The sequence below is a fragment of the Rhipicephalus sanguineus genome, chromosome 10 (assembly GCF_013339695.2).
Source record: "Rhipicephalus sanguineus isolate Rsan-2018 chromosome 10, BIME_Rsan_1.4, whole genome shotgun sequence".
Lineage (NCBI taxonomy): Eukaryota > Metazoa > Arthropoda > Arachnida > Ixodida > Ixodidae > Rhipicephalus > Rhipicephalus sanguineus.
In genome coordinates this window covers 83,898,754-83,916,025 of record NC_051185.1, presented here as the reverse complement: position 1 = coordinate 83,916,025, position 17,272 = coordinate 83,898,754, and the positions used below count along the sequence as shown (strand labels likewise).

Sequence of the window (17,272 nt, the reverse complement as noted above, 5' to 3'; positions counted from 1 at the left end):
TTAATTACTATTACTATTATTGGTGATTTTAGAAGATTTAGGCAAGTGATGTCCAAACACGGTTCACCATCAAGTAAGGTTAAAGAGAGATTGTTGGCACTTATTTTTGCTTGAGGCGATTTAATATGTACGAAAAGAACATTGAAACGTGATTTATGTAAAAGCTGAAGTTGTAAATTAATTTGCTAAGTGACCTTTTGAATTTTCCACAAATGAGTCATCCCGCAGCGTACCATAAGCGCTATTCAGACTGTGTTAATTTTCCGTAGTTTAAATCATAATTCTTCATAATGCTGAGGTATCAAGGTATCCGTAGGCCAAAAAGACCTTGTGCATTCCAGAATTAAAAATCGGACATCAACGCCGGCAATTAAGAAAAATGTGCTCACTTGAAGCGCGCGACTTATTGTAGGTTTTGGAGCTCCTTCTTCACTTCTGTCGAGCCATGATTGGTCATTCTGACTATACGTGCTAATTACAATTAATCTTACTTATTCCAGCCAAACCTCCCAAGTTGCAGCCATTCTATTTTCCCAAAGAACCGGAGCTAAACAAAAAGGTTGTCGTCCACTGCATAGCATTGGAAGGCGACGAACCCTTCGAGTTTGGCTGGTACAAGGACGGCCGTCCGGTGCCAGCCAATCAGAGGGTCCAAGTGCGTGCCCTGTCGGAGAGCGTCACGTCACTCACGATACTCGAAGTCACTGCCGCGGACGTTGGAAACTACACGTGCGAAGTCTCCAACGGCGTCGGCAGAGACCGCTCTTCCGCAGAACTGCTTCTTAAAGGTATGACTGTGCTATCGGTGCTACATTGACGGGCGTTTTTTCCACGTTGCACTGATGGTCACTGTAGCTTCTTTTTATTCAAAAAGTACAACACACGTGACATCTTAGCCACCCAAAATCTTCCCTGTCAAACAAGAAAACCTGAATGAGACGGACCATATTCCTTAAAATGATCATACGAACTGTTTATATCAGCTTATTATTTAGTCTAATTAGCCTATGACCACTGGCATTAGAAAACAACTTAGCGTCCACAATAGCAAGTACTAGCGAAGACAGTGTCTAAAGCTTCGTCCATGTGTGACTTGAAGAGCTGATCTGCTAAAGGGTATACTTCCTGCCGATGGTCTATTGACATATAGAAAAGAATCACTAGAAACTGTGTACGCACGTGCACAAGAAATGCAGCATATATTGGCAAGGTTTTTAGTTTAGCAAGTGACTCCAAGAACCCGAGAGCTTTGAGCTCGAAGTAAAAAAAAAAAAGCGGGGGGGGGGGGGCATTCTCCTTTCTTCCTTGCCCTTGCTGTATGCATTCTGAAATAAACAACACATCAATCTACTTGGCTTCACTGTCATTTGCTACAGCGACCGGGTCGCTAACAATAACTCGAAGACTTCTGCGATGCAAAACTTCGTTCAGCCACTTCCACTTTGCCCTCAGGCTCACCGTCGATTCCTCTCCGGTCCGCTATGCGGCGCTAGGCGTTCACGACACGGAAAGCAGGTTCGACGCGACGTCGAGGACCGACGTCGACGGCTTTCAAAGCGACTTCGGCGAATGTAGACGACGCATTCTTTGCCTCCTGTTATCGAGACGTTGCCTTCGACGCCGACGCAATGAGTTTCCTGTACGCGACGTGTCTTCTCTTGTCCCTCACAAATGCTCTGCGCGCCGCTGGTGAGTGAAACGTCGATGCATCAATCACGCGTGAATCGGGTTAAAATGATTTTGCATGCCATAACAGGAAAGGAAATTACATGATGCTTTCAGGCATTCCATGCTCTATCCAGCACAGGGTCAAAAATTTCGAAAAGCTTGAAGTTAATGGTATGTAAGCTCCCCAATTTCAGTAAAACGCTACGCTGATCGGCTGTAGTACACATTGCGAGTTCGAATTCCAAGTTGCTAAAATATTCAACTGCTTCGGGCTACCGCGTCCTGGAATTTTTTAACGCCGATCGCACTACATACTGCCTTATCTGGCATTGAAGAAATTCTTTTTTCAACATAGACAACCTTGTACGCACAGTCGAGACAATACAAATTAAAAAGGGGGGCTACTACCATCGCGCTCTATTACCCATTTTCTCTTGATCCTCATCGTCACAAACTTGGAAATGCTCACGCACACCAGCAGCCAAATATTACGGGACAGCGGGCTTGCGGAAAAGCTGATCCGCGCTATAACTTAATAGCATCCATGGCCTCTCATTAAATATTCCAGCCTGTAGTAGACTTCTTCACCTATACAGTCGCGTGTTAATTCAGGAGCGTCATGCATTACGAATTGCGAACAGATCAGAAGGCCCGTATTCACAAAAACGTCTTACGCTAAAGTTTTTCGTAAGAGAATATTTCAGCCAATGACGGCGCGGGACATATCATTAGCGAAGGCGACTGACCAATGGAAAAACGCACTTACGAAAGAGATGGTTTGTGAATTCGGCCCCAGAAGTTCAGGTTATGCGCAAAGCCCGCGTGTCCCGTAAATTTTTGACGCCGGGCCTGCGTGGCATGCAGAGGGGCGACGACAACTGACTACCACGATAACCTAAGAAAAAAATGTAAGCTCCGCCCACAGAACCGCGGCGGCGCTCCTTCCCTTCACTTCTGAAAGACAGTCGTGCTAGCTGGTTTCCGCTCATACTGTAAGTGTTTTTGTCGGCTAATGTAAACACTACGCATGTTAAGCGGTAAAGGTTATGTGTTAGTACCTAAAACATTATGTTTGACTGAGCAGCGACGTCAGAATCCCAGACGAAGTTTACCAGAACGTTCAAGTTTCCGACTTAAAACCAGCGACTCAAACGTGTGTCTTCATGGGAAAGTCAACTGTCTGAAACCCTCGAGAAGTGCTTGACGTCACGGAAACGGGTAACCGCTATTGGATGGAAAGTTTATGCAAATTATCTGTGGTAGGAACAACGATGGCTGTGGGCGGAGCTGGCATTTTTCCTTAGGTTGTAACCGACCATAGCACAACCTTAATCTGCCGTAAATTAATTGTGCGCGTATCCCGAACGATGCGAGCTGTGTCGTGCGAATTGTATAGTCCACCTAACGAGGAGGAAGCTGCGTGATGCGCACGCGCGGTGCGAAGTCGGTGAACTGCACGCTTTTTTCAGACGCGCCTCTCTTGCAAGAGTTTCGATTCAAGAACGACCTCGGCGTCGGCGACCAGACCGCGGTCGTGTGCGCCGTCATCGGCGGTTCGCCCCCGTTCACGATTCGCTGGACCAAGGACGGACAGGCGTTGACGGACACGGACGCGAGGAACGCCAAGGCGCTCAGCGACACCGTCTCGTCACTCAGCTTCCGTTCCGTCTCGGCGACGGACGTCGGCAACTACACCTGCCTCGCCGAGAACGCGGTCGGAAGCGCCGCTGTGACGGCAGCCCTCGTCATAAGAGGTATTGGGGGCGAGGAGCTACGGAGTCGCCCTATATCGGGCGCTCCTCGCTTGCGTGCTAAGTAGGATAACGCCGGCGCGCTCTTCATACGTTTGGCTGATTGATAGGTGGGATGACTGATGACATGCATTTTCTTATAGAGTCAATATTAGTTATACTGGCATATTAGCTGGCTATTACTGACATATTAGCTAATCTATTAACGAACCATCTCTTTGTTGTCTGATATGCGTGATTCTTCGCTAGTTTTGAAATCGGTCATGTTTTTGTTGCATTTACTCTAACGGTTCTTGAGATCGACCTTGTGTTGTTCCATTGCATAATTATTCCGTTATGCTACCATTAGTACCACTGCCTCTCTTTAACTGTTCAATTATTGTGTCCTTTATGTATTACTATGCTTATTCCTGTGTTCCTTTTTGTTTTTGTTTTTTGTTGTCGTAACAAACTCACTGCTTGTTATCCAGCCCCCCTTCCTTATGTAATGCCTTTAGGATAAATAAATGAAATGAAATGCCTCTGCAACTATATGACCGATACCCCGAAGAATTGTTTAGGTTCGTTATGAAGACGTTTCACTGAAGTTGCATAAGCGATGGGATTGCGGCGAAATCGGCGAGCAAAGCGCCGGTCTCAAGAGTATATCATTATCTGCCCTCTTCTTTTGTAAGCGGTAGCAATATATCTTTTCATTGCATATCCACTCACACATACATCGATCCACGGCGCTTCCAAAGTTTCCGGACAATGTGAACGAACAAGCGATCATGACGGCGATGAAAAAGAAAAGCAGACTCGTACAGGCCAATAACGAAAACTCTATTTTATGGAATTTGTTCAATACACCCTAAGAAAAAAAAGAGTAATTTGACTCTCTTTTGTGAGTCCTGACTTGCTACGTGCACGACTCTCTTTAGAGAGGCACGTCAACTCTCTTTTTGGGGGCCATTATACTCTCTTCTGAGAGTCGTGTGACCCACAAGAGAGTTAACGTGACTCTTTAAAGAGAGTCACGTACGTGGCAAGTCAGGACTAAGGAAAATAGTAATACGTACTTTTTTTTTCTTCTTGCAGTACATACTACAATACGCACACGTTTTTTGTATGTGGACTTGCAATGTTTAGCGTCGATGCGCCGCGAATGAGCCGTCATGATTATAATTATATTGGTAATGCAACATTTCACTGTTGTGTTCCCAGTATTTCTGTGACCACAGCCTGTGATTTTATCATCTAGTTGTGGTTTTTCGTATTTCGTTTATCAATCGGGCAAATAATGCTCATGCGCCAGCGCGACAACAAACAGGTGCGTATAACTCATTCACTTTGGCTCGAAATATTCCGCTCGTAGTAGTGGAAAATACGCAACCTAATGGAGTTCTTTCTGCCTTTCTTCTTTTTTTTTAAGGTGCACAGGAGACGGGGATCGTATATGAACACAAGCCAAGGAAAAGCGAGACGTCACAACGGTCTCACTTCGTGGATATCGTTACCTAATTGTGGTTTTGTTTATCCACTAACGCTTTCTTTTACAGCCCTGAAGATGACTGAAAGAACTTTGAAGTTTCGAGTTAGTAACAGAGACTCGCGAGGAGTCTGTTACATCGCAGTGTCGAAAAGTTATCTCAAAGAAAACAGAAAAAGAGGGAAGGGAGGGGGTTACGAAAGAAAGAAGTGACGCGGCTAACGCCGATGATCAGCATTACTGGGAGTTCTGTAATAATAACACGGTAATAATAACTAATTAATCGACGCATTATACCAGAAAGTGATCCAGTGTCCAACGCCGTAACTGCACAAGCACCTGTTTCACAAGTTGTCTTTACTTACGGCAAAGAGGACCGCATTCGTTTGCTGCGCACAGCTTCGCATCGACGCTTCTCCCGGCGGACACTGCACTGCCGGTGAATACGCGGGCGAAATTGGGGGCGCACAGTAAACGGATGTGAATACGCAGAATCCTCGCTTCCAAGTGCGGCTTTTAAGGCAGACAACACTGTAAGAAAAAGAAAGTGTCATTTGACTTTTTTTACGCATGTGAGAGTCACACGTGTAGCACTCTGTTTAGAGAGGCACGTTGACTATCTTTAGAGAGTCACATTGATACCTTTAGGAGAGTCGTGGGACGAACGACTTTCTAAAAGAGAGTCAAGTGACCCTCTGAAGAGAGTGCTACAGATGTGACTCTCACATGTATAAAAGAAGAGTCAAAGGACACCTTTTTTTTTTTCTTAGAGTGAACAAAAATGTACACAGCGCTTGATGCCGCACTATCTAACATTCTCGTTTATATCTCTAAACCTGCAGCTGCCCCAGTCTGGCTGTCCGAGCCCAAGGACACGGACGCCGTCCAGGGACGAGACCTGGTGCTGGCCTGCAACGCGGCCGGATTCCCGAAGCCACGCTTCACGTGGAAGATGCAAATCGGTGAGCAAACGATGGCGCGCGTAGAGCACCGCAATTCTAACGATGACGTATAAAAAGTAGGCTGATACACACGGAATCATCTCGAAATTTATATGCGCGATAAGTATACAGGGACGGAAACAAGATTACGTGACGTGCGCACTGACGGTAAGACTGAAGCTTTATTCTTTTTAGAAATCGTAAGTACATGCATACAGGTGTGTTTCTAATTACTTTCTATTGTATTCAATGGGAATTCCGTTGAAACAGAATTGAATGTCAAGTGTCACTTCTGTGAGGGATCGGTTAGGTACTGAATAAGGAAACTCTAGGTACACACGTAGGTATAGTGCGCACGGGTATTGGAATTGGAAGAACCCTGTTTTTCTTTTTATTGTTTTATCTTGTGGCAAAGCTATAGAGGCCTGATGAGCATTTTTGAGGACAAAAACGCTATTGTACAGATACGTATAATACATTCAAAAAGCGACGTGGTTGCTGTCTCCAACAGAGTTAAATCATTAACTCCGTAACGCTATCTCGTGCAGGATCCCGGGACTTTGTGCCTCTGCACCCCGTGGGGAGGAGGAAGATCTACGACAACGGGACGCTGGTCATCGAGAACGTCGAGTCGGACGACGAGGGGCTCTACCAGTGCGACGTCAGCAACGGCGTCCCACCGCCACTCTCGAAGACCATCAAGGTATCTGTGCACGGTAAGTTTATATAGCTCGACCTAAGCTTAGTAACCTGCCGTTTTGGGCTTGCTGGTACGTCATGCTGAAGATTATAGCGCACGAAAAAACACGGACAAAGGAAGACGTGACACACACAGGCGCTATCTGACATACACAGGCGCTAAGCCTCCTCCTCGCAGCGCTTGACGGCGGTGAGGCCCTTGCCGTCACGGACTCCGCGAAGATTCACGCGAAACTGGCCGATTCATGAAGACACCATAAATGCGAGAGTCTGAACTCCGAACCGGCTCGCGTGTACGCCGTACTCTCGTTATAACGAAATCGTCAGGTTAAATTTCGTTATAAGCGATATTTCGTTAATATCCCTGACTCACTAAAATGAGCATAGTAATGAACTTCGCATCAACACTCAGACAGACAGTGCGGAAGTTCGCAGAGAACGTACACTGTAACTACAAGCCGCATTTGATAGTGGCGACATGACAGTGAGATAATTCGGCTGACTCACGTAAGCCTCGTCCGTCTGTTATCACAACTTCATTAAATAAAGGCAGTAGGACACGTGGTGAAGTAGTTTTCGTGGCGCTTTCTGTAACTGAGAGTTGATATAAGGAAAATGAGTGTCGCGAGGATTTCCAGCTTCGTCTTTCGCACTGAGCGGAGTCCAGCACGTGCGGAGCATGCATTCGGGTTCACGCGCCTTACAGCCTACTTGAATCCGTGAGATTGCCAGGAAACAATGTCACCTGTAGCAAAGCTTCGCGGTCGTAAATGCACGTATGGCGTATTCTCGTTATAACGAAATCGCTCGGTTAAACTTCGTTATAAGCGATATTTCGTCAATATCTCTAACTCACAAATGCGATCGTTGTAATTAACATATGATGTTGCTAGTGCGCTGACATTTACCAACGGAAGAAAACCTTGTTATGATCGTTCAACAATCAAGCCCCTTTAGTTCGCGGCCACACAAGGCTTGGGCAGTTTTTCTGCCCAAGCCTTGCCCAAACCTTTTTCTGCCCAAACCCTCGGGACCGAGTGAACCGCCAGGTGCATCGCAGGGGACTGTATGCACCTATCGTTACGGCCTGGTCATCTGGATGAAGTCTGCAACACGCATTATTCCATAGGTAGCGATACCACTGGCTATACCTTACGCAACGAAAACGAAAGTATTTCTATGCTGCTCAGAATGAGGATTGGCAACGCACAGTCAATGTCAAAAAAAAAAAGAAGAGAAAACGAGCGCAAACTCGTTTGTCTATTCTTTCTTTCTTCGTGTCCTATCCTGCTGTGCATTTTGTTAGAGGATGATCCCGTACCACCTCGCCCAACTTTCAACGCTAGTCTTAAAAAAGTTTAGAGACCACGAGACGCAAGAAAAAGCTGAATATTCCCGCTGCTTCGGCAGGCGGCCTTGAATTTCGATTTCTGGCCTGTTCTAAGGCGCGCTAACATGTACTGGACAGTTCGAATGAATACATTCACAAATCACTGGGAAATTCAAAGTTTTCTTAGACCTAGTAATCTTTAACCTTTGATGCCGACTGTACGTTTTCTTTTCAAAGACTAAGTGCCGGTGTGCAGAGCATCTAAGCAACCTGAAAAATAACGCTTACTTCAAGACGTCGGCTGCATCTCTTTCCCGTGCAGTTCCCCCACGCATCAGCAAGTCGTCGTCGGATGTGTCCGTCAAGCGCGGGGACATCGCCAAGATCGCCTGCGAAGCCAGCGGCCAGCATCCGCTGGTGGTCACCTGGGAGAAGGATAACACCCTACTTCTGCCTTCCGTTGACAGGTATGCGACACTACTGAACATATGTGTCGTCAACGCAAAACGACAACACAGACATAGTACTCAGACGAGCTTCGGAATCCCGTAAAAGGAGAGGGATAGACAGGAAAACAAGGCACCTAGATAGATAGAGCAAATTTATTAGAAGGCGGAGAGGTCGGCCTGAGCTTGAGCGCTCTAGCCTGCTACTCTGCACAGGGGAAAAGGGGAGGGGGACAGATAGTAATGAAGATTATGATGGGGACAGGAAGAGGTAATGCGTATGTACAATAACCACGAAACACAGTGGTCTTCTTAAAGTCTATCGTCAAGTCCTGTACTCTTGATAAAATCTACGAATGCTCTTGTAGCAGTCGGTGATGCTGTCTGGTCGGACATTGCGGACAACAGATTAGTCTCACTTAGAGTGTTCACACCGATGCCGGCCAACGTTAAAGCCAGCGTCTTCCGTTCGGACACGTACAGAGGGCAGTCGCACAATATTATATGGGCTAAAGTTTCATCTACTTGGCAGCGCTCACAGTTCGGGCTTGAACCAACCAGCCCAAATGCGTACCCTAGACGCATTTGGGCTGGTTGGTTCATGCTTACGAGCAGAAAAACAGCGCTAAGAAGACAGGACAAAAACAGGACACAAACGCCGGCGCCGTGGTTTGTGTCCTTTCTACGTCCTGCTGTCTTAGCGTTGTTTTTTCTGCTCGTAAGGAAACACAACTAGACGTTCCTTTGGTTTGCTGCCCTGAATTGAAGACGGTTAGGGAATGCAAAGAAAGAAAAAAAAAGAGAACACTGCAATCCACCTGTCTCATTTTCTGCGGGGCTGCCCTCTGCCGTTTTGGTAGTGTTTTGGTGGGGGCCGGGGCAACCGTTATCGCCAGAACGAGAGCCTCCAAGATGAAGAGACGTTTCGCGACGTTTCCGCGAGGGGAAGGGCGCATGCGCTGTGGCATCGTGAACGAGGCGGAACGGTGCGCACTCGGTGCTCCACATCCAATACGCAGACAGTAACCGCGGGTTGGAGCGATGCACGCGACATCAATAACGGAAGCGATGTACGCTTCGCTTGTTGCGGCAGCAATTATAGGGACAGTCCGTTGGAAAATTCGCCGTCGCCGTGATGTTCTGTGTAAAGCGCCGTTGCGGCACGTTACGCCATGGAACGAAAGGGAAGCATGTGAGGAAGTGTGTCGGTGGGGAGAACCATAGGCGTGCACAGGGTTCCCCATTAGAGGAGGGGGGGGGGGGGGCAAGGAGAAATTAAAATGAAGCGATGACGTCATTCTCGCAAGGGCCTGCCATTGGTCCCCGGCTTTATGAGGGTAAAGGTGGGAAGTAAACGGTTCTTTGAATCCAACGCCAGGGGTCTTCGGTCGCCAATAATGTAAAAAAAAAACATACGTAACAGTAACCCTGCGCATTAAAAAGTGGCGTAAAAGGTCCGACTTAGTGAAGGTATGGGGCAGAGTTAGCGCTCCCCCCCTCCTCTTTAGATGATATGTGGGCCCTAAGGTCGAGAGGCGGGGATTCGATCCCGCGACCTTCGGGTCAGACTGTATGACATAAAAAGAGCTCTAGTTCGGTCTAATCAAGACGACGACCGCGCGGCACGTTTGAGATTCAATGTTTTTACTTCTGTACGCTTCTATTTCATCAGGCAGTTCACGTGCTCGCTCGTATGGTCGCAGGTACGAGACCCACGAGGAGATGAGCGCCACGGGAGTGACCTCGGTGCTGGTGATCCACAACAGCGCGCGCAAGGACGCCACGGCGTACGTGTGCGTGGCGAAGAACGACTACGGGCAGACCAAGCACACCTTCCGGCTCACCGTGCTCGGTAAGGGCATACCAGCAGCACTACACAAGCCGGGTTTCAAATAAGTGTATACAAGCGTGAAGTCACCAGCGTATAGTGTTTTCGAAATATTACGTAATGCAGGACTATATATAATGCAAATCGCACATGAATTATTACGCTGTGTGTGTGTGTGTGTGCGTGCGTGCGTGCGCGCGCGCGCGCGCGCTCTGCGCAATTCTGTAACGCAAACCGGAATCCAGCCGGCCGCGATGCTTTAGCGGAAATGGCGTTGCTCCGCAAAACAAGTGGTCCTGAGTTTGATTCCTGGGCGCTGCGACCGCATTTCCATGTTGAGGGCGAAATTTATGTACATCGTGTACTTGGAATTATTTGCACATTAGAGAATCGCAAGGAAGCCACTATTAATCCGAATATTGCATCGTGCTTTCGACACGCAAAGCATGCGGAGTTTAGTTCGTAACGATATCCGCGAGAGTTCCTTAATGATTTATTTTTCTATTGATTACCTGCTTGCGGAGTACGGCGATAGCCTATGAGCGCATTTGAGTGACCTATTTTCGTTGAACACTGCTGCATCGATAGCGCGAAGTGCGTTGAACGTTATTGATTCCGGGATCAATGACCCAGCTGAAGCAAAAAGACCAGGTATGCAGTGGCCACTATCGCATTTGACCAACGTCGTTGAGAACACGCCATGCACTGTCGTTGGTCACGCGACGCCCAATCTCCTTCAACGCCGAGCAGTGAATATGCTTTCATAGCTAGAGGGTTCGTGAGTAAAAATTAGCGAAAAACAACGATGTAAGAAAAGACATACGCCACGACAGCGTCATTGCGTCTGTTCAATTGTCTCGTCTTGGCCCGAACACCTTTTTCTGTGCACGGAACTTGGATCTCTTCAACTGCGCATGAGCTGCTCTAAACCACGGAGACATGCATTTATGTCGGCCGCTTCTTGTTAGGCCGATAAATTAACGGCTACGCCGATGGTTCAATTAACTCATCGATTGATTTATTGAGTGATGGTCGCGTTATCGGCGCCTCTAAACATGTTGCCCGGACTCTCAGTTCGCTGTTCCTCTCAGGACTCTCAGTTCGCTGTTCTACACAGCGACCTGCTACCCTTTTCATCTTTTAAGTTGTTACTTACTATAGCTGAGCCCATTTATAACAAAAATCGTCGCTAATACCTAACCTACCCTTTGCCCATCCTATTCACCCATCGAAGAAAAAAAAAAGTTAGGAGGGAGCAACGCGTCTGAAGCCTCGGCCCAACGCGTGATGAAAACGTCAGAGCGCGCGGTAGGTTTTAGAACTCCCGGTTTTGTTTTCGAACTTCTCCGTGAGTCGGCAGAACAAGCGCTTCGATTAAAAACTATCCGGGACAAAGCCCCAAAGTCTCGGCGAATCTCATTGTTTCCGTGATCTTGACGCAAAAAGTCACGTGTTGAGCAGACAGTGCTGGTTTCACGGAGCATCCGCTAGCCAAGGCTTGCTGTGTGACGTAATGGTGCCTCCTAAGCTTTTTTTTTTCTTTTTTTCGTCCTCCGTGTGTTCACCGCAGAGCCCCCGGAGAGCCCGACCGACGTGCTGGTGACGGAGCGACGCAGCCGCTACGTGTCGGTCAAGTGGTCGCCGCCCAGGAGACCCGTCAACCGATACGTCTTCCGCTACTGGAGGAAGTCGTGTACGTACATCTATAGGCATATCAAGGATCACGGCGAAGAACACGCCTTCAGCTGTTAGGACTCGGGACAACCCGTCCAGCTCGTGGCCTCCTATCTATACACATGGAAACGGAAACATTGTTTTTCTCAGCGACCACTGGAATAATCTTCATGAGGTCTGCTTCATTTGAAAGAAAAAAGCTAAACTTAATTCTTTTTAATTTGTGTCACAACTAATTTATAAGGACTGTTGAAAGTCGCCAAATTTTTGGAAAAGAACCTACATAGTTTACTACTTCGTAACTCGGCAAGAAATACACGATTTAAGAAATTCCGTCATCTTTCCGTAGTTTATCGGCCCATACCTTTGTACGTGCGGTGTTCTCATCGCGAAGTTTGCGTTGAAGCGACAGACAGCACGAAGGTCGCTTCGCTCGCTGCGGACTTGAAAAACATAGAAGTACGCTACAGCCTGATGAAGGGAGGGCATAAGCTTCGCTGTTTCTACAGTGTTCGTGAAGTGGAGCTGGCTGTTTTTTTTTTTTCTTCACGCAACACTAACTACTTCACCACCGATAACGGAATGGGTGACGGCCGCGCTACAAGTCACGATCCTTCTCGGCTCACCCTTGCACATCTTTCCGTTTCACCCAGAGCGCGTCGTGCGCGGGGATGTAGTGAAACATGCCTTATATGGAACTTGAACTTGAGCCGGAATATCGCGGAGACTGCGACCGGTGATTTTTTTCGCCCGGAGTGCCCCGCGTGGTTCCGACTTTTCCCGCGCGGCTTCGTATCCCGTCCTCGTCGCCAATGTGGTAACTTGGACGCAGTACACAGGTCCAAAACACAGAACAGTTTATTGCCCACGTCAGTCCGTTCGAGCTTTACAACCCCCCAGCCACAGTGACGTCACGAAGTGCCGTGTGCATCTCAGACGTTGGCCAGCGTTCTGATCATTCCGCTTACGCTGTAACAGATGCTACAACAAAACTAACCATATGCCGTATATACCACCAGGCAGAGCTGGTGTCGAGACCTCTTCTGCGATACGAGCACGCGTTCCGTCCTAACGCGTTTCCCCTCCACCGCAGCCCGCGGCAGCGTGCTCCAGGAACAGGAAGTGGACGGCATGCGCACGTCGCTCATGGTCACCAACCTGCACCCGGGCACCGAGTACCTGGCGCTGGTGCTGGCCGAGAACTCTGTGGGCTTCGGGGACCCCTCAGACACCATCACCTTCCAGACGGCCGCCGAAGGTACGTGCGTGCGCGAACAACGGGTGTCCTTGTCGCCGTTTGCCAAACTAGTAACACTGTGTCTACAAATCTATAGACGCTTCATTCTGTGGTCCTGGACTTAAAGGTGAGGCCACAAATCAGGCAGTATACAGTAAAGCGCGTAGGAAGCATTGCGCAGAGAGAAATGAAACATACTGTGTCGACCCAACACGTGATGAAAACCTCAAAACGCGCGGTAGGCTTTAGTACTCCCGGTTAAGTTCTGTTCTTGAACGTTCTCCGTGAGCCAGCCGAACAAGCGCGCTTCGATTATAAACTACCGTTTACCAAGCCCCGATGTTTCGCCAAAGCTCATTTCTTGTGTGATCTTGACGCAATAAGTCACGCGTCAGGACGACACTGCTGGCTTCGCGGAGCGTTCGCCAAAGCTGCCTGCGTGATGTAATGCTCCATACTAAGTTTCTTTTTTTTTTCCTTCGTGACTGAAAGTGCGAAGTCACCGTGTCATTGACAAGCAACCGGTGTACATTGCATTTGGCCTGACAAAAAAAACTGAAAATAGATGCTGTGTCACTTGATAGCGCCGTGACGCTTGCGGACAACAAACATTGTTTTATGAAACCACAGAATCACCAGCATGACGGCGCGTATGCGCTTTTGAGGTGTCTCACGGCTTTTTGAAAGTCACCTTTGTAGGTAACTGCGTTATACTGTATCATGTATGCACGTGAGTTCGAGTCTCTTATGTCACACCTATAACGCATGTGCAACCCTCACCGACCCCACTTGCAGAGCCCAGCGCACCGCCCATGAACGTCCAGTGCGAGGCTCTCGACACCCGGAACATCAAGGTCTCATGGGAGGTGAGCGTCCTCTTATATTCCAACCAGGTTGCGAAACAATGCAAAGGTGTCTTCACACGACGAATAGATCCGCGAACGGTTGGTGTCACGTGACAGCAAGAACGCGAGTGGTCCACCCGCTTGCGCCGTTACACGCGCGGTCCGAAACTAGATGGACAAAGCCCTGGTCGAAGCCAGTTCCAACCACAATGCATATCGCAAAAATGCAAATGCGTTTGTAATTTCGGTTTCCGTATCCCTCAAATTGTGCAAGCAACCAACACTGGCCGTCGCATCAGCCGCATCGCTAAAATCGCAATTTTGCAAAACGAAGATGCCTTGAAACCTACGAAAATTGGATCCTGTGCGACTGCACCCATATCTTATTATTATTTATTCTTCCCCGGTAACCGCAGCCATGTGAAAACAGCCCTGAGGCAGACGCTACAATCGGTTACCGCTACACTCCATTAGTGTAGCTGCAGCTGTACATCGCGAATGTCCAAACGCATGATTGCCGTTGTCGTAGAAGGGATTTCAAGTTCCTCCATACGTTCATCGCGAAAGGCAGGCTATAGTTTCGCTTTTCGTTATGCTACGCTAGAGTTGTTGCAACGGTGCATTGCGAATAGATGTCAGACTCTGGAGTTTCGCAAGACGCGTGGCGCCACCTGTCGGAGCAGTATTGGGTAGTACAAAGACCGACTCCCTCGCACAGTTTGCTGTGGGACTAGCTCCACCTAGCGAGTGCGAAACAACGATTGACCTTAATACTGCGTGTGTTTGCGCATTTAACACTCAGAAAGAGAGCTGGGAATTCCTCTCCGCTAGCCGGACGCGCCACCGAACCGCCATGAAGTGCCTGCTGGATCACTCGCCAGAACGACGGTGAAAACAACAGCAGACGAGACCGCTCCGCACGCTATGAAGAAACGCCGCAATCGACGCTACTGTTGCGTTGTGAATTGCCACGGACGTAAAGGATTGAATAACAACGTTCAGCTTTACCGATTTTCACAGTTGTACGAAGCAGAAAGGCGAGAGCGCTGGATACAGGCCCTTGCGAGCGTGTGGGGTAAGCGAAGTACCCGCGTTGTCCACAGACGGTCGCATGAGAAAGTGTGATAATGTGGATCTGCTGTTATTTTGCGTAGCGTTGTCGGAGAACTCTGGTAACCTTGACTATGAACCTCAGCGCAGGCTCTGAACGTTGTGCGCGCCGTGTAACACGGAGTGAGCACGGGACACGGACACGGGTCACCACACAGCATCGCGCACGTACGTTTTGAAGGCTCAGAGTTCCGGTTCTAACTAGCTAACACGTGCGTCATACAAATAAATCGCAGAACGTTGGTCGTAATCAACATCAGGTTTGTTTTGCCCGTGGCCTTCGCGATTGCCGCAGCTATCTCGGAGGCCACGACTTTGCCTTTGATTGTACCCCGCGAGAGTGGACACGCACGTGTCTCCATTTTCAGTAGATACAAACGGAAGACAACGATCAAGACACCATTTGAGGATGCGTAATGAAACAGACCAATGCACAGGAAGCGAGGGGTGAAGGGAGAATGCAACTGAAAAGGCGAAAATCGCCGGGGTCATTCGTCCCTGATATGGCAAAATTGATCGTGTATGTACTTCATCGCTTTGGCATTCCCGTAATACCCGATTTTAACGTATTTAGGCGCTAGAGAACGGACATCAGAGGGCTTGCCTCGAACTCGATGTCGTGCGATGCTCGCTTGTACTTGGAAACTGCTTTGCATTATATCCGCAGCTCGCTTTGATGAGCTTCCTACCTTTTTGAAGCGTGGATTGACCCAAGCTTTCCAGGTCCTTGATTTTCATGAAACCGCGCCTCGACACCAACAGAAGCGAGGGGGTCTATAGATTAGCGCTTGCGGACGGCTCTCTTTGTACTACCAGTTAGCGCCTGGGCTGCGATGAGGGCGCTGGTGGCGGTGTTTTTCGCAGCGCCGCCTGGGCAGAGTCTGACGTCCATGGGCACACACATCGTTGCCGTTCTAGTAGGAGAGATCTTAAGTTCCTCCCGATGCTCATCGCGAAAGGCACGCTATAGTTTCGGTTTCCGCTGTGCTACACTAATGTTGCTGCAGCAGTGCATCGCGTATGGGCAGACGCATCGTTGCCGTTCTCGTAGAAGAGATTTCAAGTTCCTCTGAATGTTCATCGCGAAAGGCAGGTTATAGTTTCGGTTTCCGCTGTGCTACACTAGTGTTGCTGCAGCAGTGCATCGCGTATGGGCAGACGCATCGTTGCCGTTCTCGTAGAAGAGATTTTAAGTTCCTCTGAATGTTCATCGCGAAAGGCAGGCTATAGTTTCGCTTTCCGCTGTGCTACACTGGTGTTGCTGCAGGAGTGCATCGCGTTTGGGCAGACGCATCGTTGCCGTTCTCGTAGAAGAGATTCTAAGTTCCTCTGAATGTTCATCGCGAAAGGCAGGTTATAGTTCCGGTTTCCGCTGTGCTACACTGGTGTTGCTGCAGCAGTGCATCGCGTATGGGCAGACGCATCGTTGCCGTTCTCGTAGAAGAGATTTTAAGTTCCTTTGAATGTTCATCGCGAAAGGCAGGCTATAGTTTCGCTTTCCGCTGTGCTACACTGGTGTTGCTGCAGGAGTGCATCGCGTTTGGGCAGACGCATCGTTGCCGTTCTCGTAGAAGAGATTCTAAGTTCCTCTGAATGTTCATCGCGAAAAGCAGGCTATAGTTCCGGTTTCCGCTGTGCTACACTGGTGTTGCTGCAGCAGTGCATCGCGTTTGGGCAGACGCATCGCTGCCGTTCTCGTAGAAGAGATTTTAAGTTCCTTTGAATGTTCATCGCGAAGGCAGGCTATAGTTTCGCTTTCCGCTGTGCTACACTGGTGTTGCTGCAGGAGTGCATCGCGTTTGGCCAGACGCATCGTTGCCGTTCTCGTAGAAGAGATTTCAAGTTCCTCTGAATGTTCATCGCGAAAGGCGCGCTATAGTTTCGGTTTCCGCTGTGCTACACTGGTGTTGCTGCAGCAGTGCATCGCGTTTGGGCAGACGCATCGTTGCCGTTCTCGTAGAAGAGATTTCAAGTTCCTCTGAATGTTCATCGCGAAAGGCACGCTATAGTTTCGGTTTCCGCTGTGCTACACTAATGTTGCTGCAGCAGTGCATCGCGTATGGGCAGACGCATCGTTGCCGTTCTCGTAGAAGAGATTCTAAGCTCCTCTGAATGTTCATCGCGAAAGGGAGGTTATAGTTTCGGTTTCCGCTGTGCTACACTGGTGTTGCTGCAGCAGTGCATCGCGTATGGGCAGACGCATCGTTGCCGTTCTCGTAGAAGAGATTTTAAGTTCCTTTGAATGTTCATCGCGAAAGGCAGGCTATAGTTTCGC

At 48.6% G+C, this 17,272-nt stretch overlaps 1 protein-coding gene and 1 long non-coding RNA gene across 3 annotated transcripts in view; one reads left to right on the top strand and one right to left on the bottom strand.

Annotated features, from left to right (window-relative positions):
* The window catches only part of LOC119372183 (Down syndrome cell adhesion molecule), a 45,160-nt gene that overhangs the window by 3,882 nt on the left and 24,006 nt on the right, over window positions 1–17,272 (top strand). For both annotated transcript variants that reach the window (XM_037642657.2, XM_049419987.1), the window contains exons 3-9: window positions 5,730–5,849; window positions 6,377–6,544; window positions 8,180–8,324; window positions 10,007–10,155; window positions 11,702–11,824; window positions 12,899–13,063; window positions 13,838–13,908. In XM_037642657.2, coding sequence (XP_037498585.1) covers window positions 5,730–5,849; window positions 6,377–6,544; window positions 8,180–8,324; window positions 10,007–10,155; window positions 11,702–11,824; window positions 12,899–13,063; window positions 13,838–13,908 — 941 coding nt within the window. The remainder of the gene's footprint in view (window positions 1–5,729; window positions 5,850–6,376; window positions 6,545–8,179; window positions 8,325–10,006; window positions 10,156–11,701; window positions 11,825–12,898; window positions 13,064–13,837; window positions 13,909–17,272) is intronic.
* LOC119372186 (uncharacterized) overlaps window positions 8,145–17,272 on the bottom strand; it is a 36,977-nt gene continuing 27,849 nt past the window's right edge. Inside the window, exon 3 of the long non-coding RNA XR_005179457.2 lies at window positions 8,145–8,282. This is a non-coding gene — a long non-coding RNA (uncharacterized LOC119372186). The remainder of the gene's footprint in view (window positions 8,283–17,272) is intronic.